Raw genomic sequence first — 14,341 nt, 5'->3', positions numbered from 1 at the left:
TCCAGTTTCAACGCTGATAGAGAGATGTTGCCTGAGTGGCGCCACCTATCTGTCAAATGAATACTGCAGCAAGTCCTTGTGCCCTTAGTGCTGCTATAAATGCTACAGAGCTGTAGTAACGTCATTACTGGAATTTGGTTTATCAGCTTTTTAAAAAAGAGTTTTCTTGGGTTTACCTCTGGATAAATCCTGACAGCTTTTGGACTAAAAAATATCAGGATTTCCAATTTGTTACATAGAAGATTGGTGAATTAGTGTAATAAATAAATGTAAGAGTGCAGATGGTTGTCCTCTTCTATAAGTGTAATAGCTGCAGCAGTTGTGTAGTAGTACAAACAGCTCTGAGAGTGTGCATCAAAACCTGAACTGTTTGCAGGCAACAGTGAATATTAACTCTGTGCTCTGAGCTGTTCACAGATTTCCATTCTGCCACTCCGCCGTAATGCACTGTTAATATTCTCGAGCATCACACAGTCAGGAACTTAGTGAGACTCACACATGTCCCAGCTTCCACGTGATAACAGTGTAGGCCGTGCAAATGCCAACAGCTCAGTTCGGCATTCGGGAATTATAAACTACAAATCCTCATATCCTTGTATGAAACTAGTCAAGCAGCCGCTCCTCCTCCTCCTCCTCCTCCTCCACCTTTAATAAACATGAAATGGACTCATTAAAATCACGATCAGCCTTCCAGTGAGGGAGTGGGTGGGGTTAAAATTAGCTGCTGAAGTATGTCAAAGACAAACATTATCAGCGTCTTCATAGCAGTAAAGTCAGTGACGGTGATGATGGTGGCGGCTGAGACTGGGTTAGTCATCTTCACCGCTTACATGTAAATGAGCTTCTTTATTTCACATCCATGTCCAAAGTAACAGATGGCAGTGACGGCACGGGACTAATGTTAATATTCAGTGATTGTGACTGTTATTCGGCACCGCGCAGGCCGCTAAACTCTGTTATGATGCCAATCTGTTCAGGTTCACAGCTTTCTAGGCTGGGAGTTCTGAGCTGGTTGCTTCAAACAGAATGAGGCTTGCTGAATTTCTTTGTTTTCAGTTTTTTACAAACTGAGTTTATAAGAAAATATATTCATTTTTTACCACTTTTGTATCAGCAGAAGGCCAGTTTGAACCTTAGCACACAGACTGGAAACAGACAGCTTGGCTCTGCTCATTGGCAGTCAGCGTCTTTGGTGTTTCATTTGGTAAAAGTTGTTGAGTCTAAATTGATTTACTAAACTGCATTGGCAGCAGTTAATTCACCCATAGATGTAGTTCTGGTTGCCACATCACTGGTTAAGGTCATGTCAAAGCATCTCAGTTGGATTTAAGTCCACACTTCCGACTATTACACTCCAAAACCTTGTTATATATAACCTATTATATTAAGAGTGATTACCTTTTTGGTTGGTGCAGTTTGGTGGTGTGTTTCTGCTCATTGTCCTGCTGTATAACCCATGTGCTCTTGAGCTTCAGGGCATGAATTGATGGTCTGACATCCTCCTTCAGGATTTTCTGGCAGAGAGCAGAATTCGTGGTTCCATCAGTTACAGCAAGTCGTCCTGAAGCAGCAAAGCAACTCCAGACCATCACACTACCACCACCATGTTTGACAGTTGCTGTGATGATCTTTTTATGAAATGCTGTTAGTTTTATGTCAGATGTAACGGGACACAAACCTTCCACTAAGTTCAGCTTTTGTCTCGTCAGTCCACAGAATATTTTCTTGGGGATCATCAAGAAGTTTTTGGTAAATGTGAGACGAGCCTTTGTGATCTTTTTGGTCAGCAGTGGTTTTCTCCTTGAACTCTCCTAAGGATGCCATTTTTGCCCAGTCTCTGTCTTATTGTTAAATCAGTGAAATGAAGCCTGCAGTTCTTTAGATGTTGTTTTGGTTTTTTTGTGACCTCCTGGAAGAGCCATCGATGCCCTCTTGGAGTAATTTTGGTAGGCCGGTTACTCCTGGGAAGCTTCAGCACTGTTCCAAGTCTTCTCCATGTGTGGATAATGTCTCTCACTGTGATTCACTGGAGTCCCAAAGACTCAGAAATTGCTTTGTAACCTTTTCCAGAGTGATAGATGTTTCTCAACTGTTTCTTTAGATTGTGGTGTGATGTGTTGCTGTTTGAGATCTTTTAACCTGCTTCATTTTGTCAGACAGGATCTGTTGATGTGGTTTATTGATTCAGCAGGTCTGACAGTAATCAGGCCTGAGTGTGTCAACTGAAACTGAAATCAGCTTCCAAAAACTGTGGTTAATTACAGTTCATTTAGGATTCACAAGAGGGGGCAATTACTTCTCACACAGGGCCAGGTACGTTTGGATAGCTTTTTTATTCCCCTAATAAATTAAATCATAATTAAAAAAAACTGCATTTTCTATTTACTCATTTATTAAACAGTAAGTGAAACATAGAGGATTAACTATGTGTCAGCCATTTTCAGGCTGCTCTGCACCGCTAAAATCTAGATCCCAAAACTATGGTGTCAGGTCTCAAAATCAAAATACATGTAAGTTGACAACTACTAGACTCTGATTTCTCCTATTTTTATATATAAAATGATCACATTTAGAGGCATTGCAATGTCTTTTGTGTCTATGTCTGCTGCCACGCTATCAGCTGAACGTGTGCTGCGTTTATTTCCGCACTTAGAAACAGCAGTTCATGGACGGTTTGTTTGGTGTCCTGAGGAAGAAATGTCTGGTGACTTGTAGGTCACATTTACTTTGCTACCAGTTGGTATTATACGACCACTTTAGTATAATAGAAACCCGTACACCGTGGCCTACCAGTGATTTCGCTTTCATTTTCACAAACTCTGAATTTGTTTGTTTGCATTTGCTGTAGTAAACATCACTCTTTGAAGTGAAATAAAGGCTGAATAAGCAGGTAATAATGTAGCGTTTTGCTGAAGGGCATTTTAGCAGGCGGGCATACAAAGCTGAGTGTTTTAGATTTTCCCGTGGCAGATCTGAAAATTCCTACACACCAAAGCCTTTCTGTCTGTTTGCTCAGTTATGATTCAGTCTTTGACTTCAAGGTTATGCTTTTTAAAAAGACCATTTCTGGTGTATTGAATTCTGTATGAGGAGCATAAAAAAAGAGAAAAAGAAGCTTTCTTTCCGATGTCAGCAAATTGCCAAGGTGCAAGCTCGATCTTTTCAGATGAAAGAAAACTTTCAGTGTCCTGTCATTTTTACAGTGATGCTCGTTGCTCTTACAACTGACTCACTGCAAACACCAGTGTACGACTGCGCTCCCACTCTTCTGACCCCGTGCAAATGGGATTTGACTGATACATATATATATATGATAAAAATGTCCTGAAATAACAAGTTACTTAGCAACAACCAGCATGATCATGTCAGCAACTGAAAATGAGAGAACAGAGAGGGAGAGATAATGAACGGGAGTAAAGCAAGTCGGCATTTACAGTAAATACATGCTGATTTCAACTTGTTATGGGATATTTATCCCGCAGGTGAAAATCCAATCAGATCAAACCAAAATACACCATATATGAACTCAAAGCAGGTCAAAGCTGACAGTGAATGACAACAAAGCAAGCCCTGTTAATCAGCTGCTTCAAATATCTGCTAGCTACACCCCCTCAGAAATACTGATCATGTGGCAAAGTACCAATAAAGCCATTAGAAAGATGGTAGGCAAGACTGGAAAACAGGAAAAGGATCTTAACACTGATTAACGGTGTTGATGATGCATCTTTAATGTTTACAGCTTAATCTACTAGAGCTCATATTCCTGATTTTAGTGATGTACATTTCACTCCTCCAGAATGAATGACGTGCTGTAAAACTGTTTAGCTACAGCTCATGAATCAAAGGTCGCCATAGCTGTTCTGTTGGACTTGGACTTGGTTGACTTCTACATCTCAATGGAGCCCGTGTGACACACAACCTAACCAGTGACTGTACTGTTGTTCTTATTGAAAACATGGACCTAGCTTCCAGTGCAGAAAACCCTGGGTGCAAAAGGAAATCCTATCCACAACCTCAGTAAACACTTTCTGACGAGAATCTCATGAGCTCGATCACGACTGTTGAAGTCTGATTGATTGCAGTGTGACATTTAAGTTGTAAGTTAGAGTCAAAATAAATAAAGCAAGGTGTGATTTTAATTTTTAAGTTGCTTATGCTACCTGCTGGACTTTGTCTTAGTACTCACAAAGTTGAGGCAACTCTATTGCTGTTCAACTGGTATATACACGACGGATGCAACAACACTCAAATTGACACTCCTAAATCAAGGTCAACACACGAAACTCTTGGGCAGCCACTTTTGATTGCAAGGTGGTTGCACAGGTGGTTGCCTGGTGGGAGGCCACATGTCTCCAAACAACTATGATCTGACTCGGACAGACTGGTGAAGGTTTGCAAATGATTGCGGTTTATTATATAAACAGAGACTCATTGCCAACATGTTGGCGCCGATGCGCACAGCTCGACTCAATTGGTTGCCAACTGGTTGCATTCAGGTTATGACCAAAGTTGCTGAACACATGTCATTCCGGAGTTGAAGGAACATTCTGCAGCAACTACGTCACTATTTGCAGAGAAATGTCTGAATTTCTCTTACAGAAATATGCATTTCTGACTGATCGGGCAACTGACTACGACTTGCTGCTAACCTGGTCCCTTGCTTCAAAGCAGCCATTTCTAAGGCAACAATATTACATGTTCATTGCACATAGAAATTCAGTTCATGCTAACACTGTTTTCTCTTGTGTGATGGTAGCATTAGCATGAATCAGGTTGTTCTGAATCTGCAATCCACTTTGCAACCCACCTTCACTGCAGGTTTTCATTTCATGCCACTTCTGACTTAATACATGTCTGCTGTCATGCACACAGGACAACAGGCCACCAACTATAGCATTTACTCTGATCTAAAACTAGATTTATGCCCAATTCTGGTGTTTTTTCTACAAAATACGAAAAAAGACACAAATCCACACTCACACTACAGCCTGTATGTTATTTCAATCGTTTATGAGATATAAAGATGTGAAGTGGCAGTTTTAATCAAGCAGAAATTTTTATTCCCAAGTTTTGGCCTTATTCGTTGCAGGGTAAAGTTTCTACATTTAACCTTCCACACTTTCAGCTACCATGACCCATCAAGCCTTTATTTTTCTGGGAGGTTTGGCACCACATAGCAGAGTGTTGTAGGGGTAGAAAAAGAGATATTGATGCAAGAGGAACTTTTTTCCACCATTTTTCTCATGTATCTGAGGAAACACTCCACATATTTCTTTGCATAAGTTCCTTCTCTTATCGAAGCTACCTCCTGCCAGATTACCCCCATCCTGCTGATGTGGGGCTGCAGCAATACGGGATTATACTTCGGCTGGCTGTTCCTCTGCCTGTCTGAGGGATCTGCCAGCAGCCTAGAAGTGCTTTGCATAAACTGCGAGCAACAATGAAGCTCTTTAGTGTTGTGTCTCTGTCTCTGCATTTAACTAAGAAAATTAATGAAAAAAACATGAAGAGGTCACAAAAAAATGATCACCCCTGTGATCACTTCATATCGCTGACAAATACAGAAACTGGTTTTGTCTAATGAGGGCTTGAGTTTCCTTCTATATGCTGTTTAACCTCATAATCTAAGTTATTTTGTCAGAAAATGTATTCTATAGTGTGAAGAAATTAATTCCCATGTTTATATAGTAACAGTAGGTGTCTTATTGTGTGTTGTAGCACTGGAAAAAGAGTTGTAAGCAGAGGTGTAAAAGACTAGCACCACATGAATGTATATGTAGAAATAATACAGACCAAAAGCACAAAAATCTTTACTTTAAACTTGTATATATTTTTTAAGCCCTTTCTGCAATTAAAATCCTGAAATTTTATTTCTCAGTCCCATATAGCCACCCTGACAAAGTTAAAGTGTCATGGTGGCTATGTCCATCTCTTATATACAGTCTGTTCTCTGTTACTGCATTTTAATTGTTTGTTGACTCCATCTAGAGACTACAGAAACACTCATCATTATTACCAGAGTTCCAGAGAGTTCATTCAATTTAATTCAAATCAGTTTTATTTATATGGTGCCAAATCACAACAACATTCACCTCAGAGCACTTTATATCGTACACTGTAAAAAAAAAATCCTAATATAAAAGTATTTTACTGTGTATTTTACAGTTTTGTTCTGTTCTTCTAGAATATCATTAAATTTACATAAATAGACTGTGATTTCACATTTCAAATGTAAATTAACGTAAAATCACTGTAATGTAATAAAACATAATTTTCTTGTTTTTTAAATGTATTTGTCTGTACATATGCATATTTAGATTGTTAAAATACATTCACAAATGTATCATGATTTCACAAATATTTGTCCGTTATTTGAAAGATTGAACTGTTAAATTCAAATGTAATGCTATGGAAAAATATATAAAATGATTCTCATGAACTTTTTTTTACATCAAATTTTTACATCAAATAATAATTATTATTATTTGAACTGCCTATAGTAACAATTTGAAGCTTTTTACCTTAAATATTTCCATTTATTTGTAAAAATCTCATTCACGGAAAAGTGTGCAGCGTATTGTTTTGTGTGGCATCTTAACTTCAAGGTCAGACCGTGCTGCACGTATGGTTTCTTTTCTGGTTATCTTTATCTTTAGGCACTATGTTATTAGCAGCCTGTCACAAAAACACGTTGTTTGTTCTCATTTAGTTGAATCTATGAAAAATACCTAAAATAACACAGTTTTAAGGACATAAAATGGTCTTATTGGACCAAAAAGATAAATTCAAAAGAGCTATTTGCTGAAAACTGTGCATATCTCAGCATGGTGTGCAGTGTGTCCCCCAAAATTTGAAGAAACAGGACAAGTAAAGGACAAAAGAAGATAAAAAAAACTATCTTGAGCTGATGAACAGACTTTTCTACTTGTTTCTACTTGTAATTGAGATTGAAGGAGACAGTGCTGTGTGCCATTGGTAAGATATTCAGTAAATCTGTGTTATGTGTCTCCATTCTACATGCATACACCGTTAGAACAAAGACATAGAACAAAAGATTCTCTGAGGTCCTGAGTGATCGGTGAGGTTGCCAAACAGTCTTACAATATCAAGGAAATAAAACCAGTTTCTTAGCTGGTTAAAATACAAAAAGACAAAAGATCAAACTCTGAAAAAGGGGGGGGGGTCTGTCCCTCAAGATGACAACAACACTTTACCGTGGATAAAAAAATAAAATAACCAGTATCAGACTTTGCTGAAAACCAGAGCCAATATTAGTGCATGTTTTTACTGGCTGACAGCACTTTGTATCTGGGGTCACTTCATGTCCTTGGAGCTGTCATAGTAATGCTCCAATTCTGCCTTTAAATTACATGGGTGATCACTTAAAGGGAAAGCGTTTTCCTTCTGGACTGTAGTGCAAACAGTATTTGAATTGCTTTGCTGTGAGTTGTACAGAAGAAGAAGAAGAAGAAGAAGGGTGGCTTGAAGTGTTCAAAGTGCCACAAAAATTGATTTGAAAAACTCTGCAGACATGTCTCTTTCCATCTGTGAGCATTTTCATGTAGGAGAAATTTTCTTTCTGTGAAACTACAATTAACTATCATATATATATATCTGTGCAGACTAAGGAGTGTCCAGGGGTTTCACAAATATTCTGCAGCAGCTGTTTAGGAATTACAGTCATTTTTGTGCCCACCGCCCCATTTTCAGCAACTCAAGACTAATTGAAAATTGGACAAGCTAACATACTTTTAAATAAAAGGATTGTTTCCATACTTGGATGAAAATACTTTGCATTCAGTTCAAGAACCCACAGACATAACCATATAGTGTTTCCTCCCCTGATGCTGATGCTCTGCTGGGTCCTTACTCCAGACACCTTTAGTTGCTGTTTGTTTGTGGGTCTCTCTGCCTTTCGCTTTCCTATTTAATAACTGAAATACTCCTCTTATGGGTTAACATCAGGTCATTGAAGAATAGACCTTTCACCATCAACAAAAAAATTGTCGCTCAGCAAGTAGTTAGCAAGTGTTTGCAGACTAGTTATCATTTCCTATGCAAACTTCTAGCAACCCCCAGCAACCAGCAACCGCTTCCCAACTGTTTGGGAAACACACATTGTTCCCTAGCAATGAGTGGTTACCATATGACAATGACCAACCGGTCTCTAGGCCTGCGTGACTGACCAGTTGCCAATTGATCAGTGAAGACATTTTTTCCCTAGCAACTGGTGGTTGCCAAGTGGTTGCTAGCTGGACTCTAGGCCTTTTGGGCATCAGCCCTGTAAAATCTGAACCATGAAATAATTGCGATAAAATTAAATTTTTGTTTTGAAAATTCAGTGTTTATTTAACCATCTGACATTTTTTTAAAAATAGTTATTTATAAATGTGGATACATACGTTTTCATTTGTATAGCTTTTGCTACATTTGGCATTTTTGTGCATTTCAAAAATGCTTAAAATGCATTTTGCGGAGAAAAAGTGACACCGATGATGTCGTGATCTCAAAAACTCACAAAAACTCATGTTATACACTTGGCATTACGGGGTCATATCTTCTCGATGGTTGCAACAACAGTTAAATTTACAGCCCTAATACTTTTAAATGTAACAAAGCAAAGCAAATCTAATAAAGCAATCAAGAACAACTTTGTGTAGACTACTTCATTTAGTCAGTTTCCTGACGACAGTTTAGTATCGAGTCAGTAAAGAACTAAAAAAAGCACAGTTGAGATCAACAAGGCGAGTGTGTTTCATAATGAAATGGCTATTTTCTGCTGTTGTTTTTATGATACTTTACTCATGTTAGTGTATACGCGTATAAAGGTTAGGGTCACAGTGAAGTTTAAGATTGAGGGAGTGGGTGCGTCATTTTCTCTGTCTTAGCAGCTGCTGATATAACCCTCTAAATAAAGCAAAAACCGAGATTTGTCATTTTGAAGAATTATGGAGCATTAATATGAAGCTTTGTAAAAATAAATAAATAAATAAGCAGCAGTTGTTAGGATGAACCTGAAAGCTAAAAGTAACTCTGGCAGCTTCATTTATGAGCTGGTTCGGATGCGTTTTAGAGGTGTTAGTGCGGTGCAGTGGTAATTAAAAGTGTGAAAGCTCTTTGAGGATGAGAAGTAAGAGCTGATAAAGATTAGAAACAACCTTAACACAATGAAAAGAAAGGAAAATCAGCCCTACCTTGATATCCTTGACAGGCTGACACTCAATCTGATGGGAGACTGATGCAGTTTGGTTCATTGTTGTTCCACAAATTCCACCAAATGCTCCTTTATCTGAAAACAGGATCACAAAAAAATAAATAAATAAAATTCCTGGCGAAGTTTCCTCGGTCTCCCCCTTCAGCTGCTTCTCAGTTCTGAGCTGACCACGCCGCCAATCTGGTGCTGATAACAAATATTAAGACGCTGCAGAGCTTCTTCGTTGGAAACGCTCTTCCTCGTCTTTACTGAAGCTCCACTAGAGACAACACATTTAAGCACACAATCTGTTTTCCCTCCTTTGTTGCTCTCTCTCTGGCAGTAAATGCTCTCAGTGCATTTGAAAGCAGTTCCTCCTCCCTCTTGTTTCTTCTTTTTCTTCTTCTCTTTCCCTCTATGGCAACTACGAGCTGCTTCGGCTGACAGACAGTTCATAAACCAGGATGTTTGCCAGTGCCTCCCACATGCGAAGACGTTCCTTCATCAGAATGCAAATTTGCTTCAGGCAAAGATTTTGGAGGCGTTTGGTTAAAGTGTTTCGCACACATCAAAGCTTCTTTCAGCGTTTCTTTTCTTTTCTTTTTCTTTTCTTGGAGGACTCGCTTTGATGAATTCATGTTCAGATTTGACCCAATGGGAACCCGCAGCTGTTTGAGTATTTATTTCAGCTGAAAGTTGGGTGACGGTTTGTTTTTAGTGAACACACAAAAAGAGTACACTTCACTTTAAAAGCAACGCAAAGAAAGACCCTTAACAGATCTACAAAAAGCACAATGGAAAATAATTCAACAAATCCTCCCACCCAAATGCCATTTATAGGAGGTCTGTGAGGAGGTAGTTGGAGAAGGAAAAACAGAGGCCACATTTTACTACACGCATATGCATATTTTGGTGAATGTGTTTAGCCATTTTTTTATTAAGAGGCATTAGAACTTCATTAAAACCACAGACTGTATATAAAAGATGGGCATTGCCAAAGTCACCAATTGGTTAGTGAAGCCCCATCTTGAGACCTTGAGATGTCCGACTGGGTGGATTTAACTGAGAAGCCAAAGGGACAATCTTACAACTTAAATGTAATGATTGGCATGACAAACTCACCAGTTCAAGACAGAAGCAGGCTCATCATTTTCCCATAGAATTAGAAACAGCCAGAAATGATTCGCCCCCTGCTGGCCATTAGAAAAAATGCTGGTTTAAAACACGTCCACATGTACTTCGCTTCTTAGACCCAGCAGTACTTCACTTTAACATTTGAAAAGCAATAAAAAAACGTTTAAAAGTTAACTTTTCTTTAGCTTAGCTAATATTAAAAAGTTAAAAGGAAATGGGACTTCCATCCATTTTCTCCCACTTATTCTCTCCCACTCTTTGCTTAGCCTTTCCAGACGCAGGCCAGCAGCCTAAGCAAAGAAGCCCAGACCTCCTTTCATCATCCGGGGGAACACTGAGTCTCTCTGAATCTCTCCAGCATGTCCTGGGTCTAACTCTCTGTCTCCTTACATTAGGACAAGCCTGAACCACCTCACCTTGCTCCTTTCGATATGGAGAACTACCGTCTCTACTTTGAGTCCCTACCAAATAAGCAATCTCATTCTTTTGGTTATTACTGCAAAAATTGGGTCCAATTTGTTCTCTGCTCCCCTCACTTGTGAACAAGACCCTCAGATACTACATACCTGGGCACTCCGCCCTTTTCCAGCTGAGGACCACATACTGGCCTTGTCACACTTGGCTCAGAATTGTTCCAGCGTGAGCTGGAGGCCACCACCTGATGAAGCCAACAGAACCGTGTCGTCTGCAAAAAACAGAGACGAAATTCTGAGGCCACCAAAGTGAAAACCTTTCTCTACTTGGCTTTGCCTAGAAATTCTGTCCTTGAAATTATGAGCAGAATTGGTGACAAAAGGCAGGCCTGGTGAACTCAAACACTATGTGGACCAAGCTCTCACTGCAGTCATACCGGAATCGAATGGCTCGTAGCAGTAGCAGTGACCCAGACACCTCATCCTCCCAAAGCACCTCCCACAGGCTGTCCTGAGGGATGCAGTTGAATGCTGTCTCCAGATCATCAAACACTTGTATACTTCACACGCAAACTTCCACCCACAGTCGAGTATCCTCAAGAGGATAAAGAGCTGGTCCAGTATTCCACAACCAGGATGAAAACCACATTTTTCCTCCAGAATGCAAGGTTAACAAAGGCAAATCACCACCCCAGTATGCCAATCTGGAAGCACCACCCCAGGTCTCCACGCAACATTGGAGAGGCATGTAAACCAGAACAGCCCTACAACATCCAGGCTTTAGGAGCTCATGGCGAATCTTTTCCACGCCAAGTGACCCTGCCACAAGAAGAGTCATCTTGAGTTAGGACTTTTATGACCTCAGCTGGTTTTGGGTTGTTTTTAACCATAAAAATGTCTCCTACCATGAATTTGTCCATTTTCTTTCTTTGTTGTGACAAAGATAATGGGAAGTGTAAAAATATATTAATGTATTTGAACACTTTAATTTTTATTGTACTTTCTGATGTTTAGAAGTCACTCATGCCTAACAGAGCTCAAGTAGCAAGATTTACTGCCGTAAAAGCTTTCAGGCAGAGCTGGAGTGATACTTACATGGCACTCTTCTTTTGTAACTGAGCACTCAAACCACTGCTAACTAGAAACCATATCCATATATTCAAACAGTGCTTTATTCTATGCCTTTAAGCACTTTCTAACTATCACATATGTGTATCACACCACGCTTAGGAGCAATTTGGCATTCTGTTATTATGCCTAAGGACACTTTCAGTTACTAGAAGACCCACTGAGCAACAAATCCTTTTTGCACAAAAATGATTGAAAACCATAATTAATAGCATTAAAACACGTAACCAACATTTGTCACAGATAAAAGAAACAATGTAGGAGATTATAAACATAAACAGAGCCATTAAAAACATACTTAAGTTAAAAAGTCGTCCGAAATGTCCACTAAAGAAAAAAATGTAACACAGTACAATACAATATTTTTACTGCATTTCCGCCAAGTTGAATAATTAACAGGATATAAATACTACCTCAGTCCTGCTTGCTTGTTCCCTGACGTCTATCAGTCATCCATCTCTTGGGAACTTTCCAGAAACTGTCATTTTAATTCCAACAGACATCCCCATTTTTCTCTGTCACCAGCTGCCACCAGCATCAGCAGTCCTGTGTAAAAGAAGCTTTGGTTAGGACTCTGCAGTCCTGTTAAAAACTAAGTGCCTTCATTGTTCACTAACTTGTAGAACTACTTTCAGCAGGAACAACTTGAAGTAATCGTTTTCTTTATGACTTTATCAGTCACTCGGTCATTGGAGAGGAATTTAGACCCATTCTATTTTGCAGCATTGTTTCAGTTCATTGAGGTTCATGCACAGCTCTCTTAAGGTCTCACCACAGCATTTCAATCAGGTTGAGGTCTGGACTTTGACTAGACCATTACAACACTTTGATTTAAGATAAGATAAGATAAGATAAGATAAGATAAGATGACCTTTATTAGTCCCGCAGGTGGGAAATTTGTTTTTTTACAGCAAAGTGCAAAGTTATGTAGCAGAAATTAGAAAACACTGGAAAGCAATAAAATACAATAAAATAAAATAAAATACCATATACAATAGAATAAAATAGAATAGAATAATATATACAATAGAATAAAATGGAAATACAAATACTATATACAACTGAGTAGGAAAATACAAAAATACAACTTCGTCAGAAGAAGAATTGCACATATAGCAGTCTTATTGCACATGTGTGGGTTTGTGTGTTTGATCAGCTGCAAAAGTCTTTATTGTAGAGTCTGACAGCAGTGGGGAGGAAAGACCTACGAAATCTCTCTGTCCCACACCGTGGGTGCCGCAGTCTCCCACTGAAGGAGCTGCTCAGTGCTGTCAGAGTCTCTTGCATGGGGTGGGAGATGTTGTCCAACAGGGATGAAAGCTTAGCCACCATTCTCCTGGGTCACCACCTCCACTGGGTCCAGAGGGCATCCTAGAACAGAGCTGGCCCTTCAGATCAGCCTGTTCAGTCTCTTCCTGTCCCCAGCAGAGATGCTGCCGCCCCAGCAGACCACACCATAGAAGATGGCTGAGGCCACCACAGAGTCATAGAAGGTCTTCAGGAGTGGGCCCTCCACTCCAAACGACCTGAGTCTCCGCAGCAGGTACAGCCTGCTCTGCCCTTTCCTGTAGAGGGCGTCTGAGTTATGAGTCCAGTCCAGTTTGTTGTTCAGATGAACACCAAGGTACCTGTAGCTGTCCACAGCCTCGATGTCCATACCTTGGATGTTCAGTGGTTGCAGTGGAGGATGCTTGTGCCTGCGGAAGTCTACCGCCAGCTCCTTGGTTTTACTGGCATTGATCTGGAGGTAGTTCAGCTGGCACCAGATTTGATGCTGTAGTTGGAATAGTTGTCCTGTTAAGGCAAAGCTTTATCTGTCTGTCCTCATATTTGACTCTAGGATACTTTGGTATATAGAGGAGTTCATGATTGATGGTATCCAGGTCCTGTGGCTGTAAAACAAACCGAAATCATCACGCCTCCACCACCCTGCTGACAGCTGGTATGCGCTGTTTGTGCTGACGTGCTGTGTTTGACCAGACATGTCCACTTTGGTCTCATCTGTCCAAAGGATATTGTTCCAGAAGTCTTGTGGTTTGTTCAGGTTCAGCTTTGCAAATCTAAGCTGTTCTGCTGTGCTCTTTTTAGTGAAAAGGCTTTCTCCTCGTAATGCTCCCAAAAAAGCCACACTCGTTCAGTCTTTTTCTGTTCATACTGTCATCAACTTTGTTCACTTGTGCCAATAACGAAGGACTGTAAAAAAGCATAAGAGCTACATCTCAGACTCTACAGGCTTCAGTTAGCATCTTAAATATCAAACATTTATCTTCTTAAGCACTAATTTCCTGCAGTTCTTTTGTTAATTAGTGGTCCAATGGTACAAGTATGAAGATGCAGGTTCATGAAGTTTAATCTGGATAAATTTACTGGAGCTCTCAGCCACCATGGCTACATGGAAATATCCAATAAGTGCTACGACTGCAGTGATTAGAGGCCCTTGCTTTAGTGTTGTTGACATCAATCATTTATTTTA

The 14,341-nt window shown here is 39.8% G+C and overlaps 1 protein-coding gene across 3 annotated transcripts in view; it reads right to left on the bottom strand.

The window, feature by feature from the left end:
* LOC100702270 (inactive dipeptidyl peptidase 10) overlaps window positions 1–9,605 on the bottom strand; it is a 118,590-nt gene extending 108,985 nt beyond the window's left edge. For all 3 annotated transcript variants that reach the window (XR_003216414.1, XM_025903127.1, XM_025903128.1), the window contains exon 1: window positions 9,195–9,605. Coding sequence is in view for 2 of the 3 variants with exons in the window: in XM_025903127.1 (XP_025758912.1) it covers window positions 9,195–9,254 (60 nt within the window). In the remaining variant the exon portion in view is untranslated. The remainder of the gene's footprint in view (window positions 1–9,194) is intronic.
* Between the last annotated feature and the right edge of the window lie 4,736 nt (window positions 9,606–14,341).

The sequence above is a fragment of the Oreochromis niloticus genome, linkage group LG23, assembly GCF_001858045.2.
Source record: "Oreochromis niloticus isolate F11D_XX linkage group LG23, O_niloticus_UMD_NMBU, whole genome shotgun sequence".
In the NCBI taxonomy this organism is placed as follows: domain Eukaryota; kingdom Metazoa; phylum Chordata; class Actinopteri; order Cichliformes; family Cichlidae; genus Oreochromis; species Oreochromis niloticus.
The sequence above is the reverse complement of the archived record's forward strand: the minus strand, read 5'-3'. Positions and strand labels throughout refer to the sequence as shown.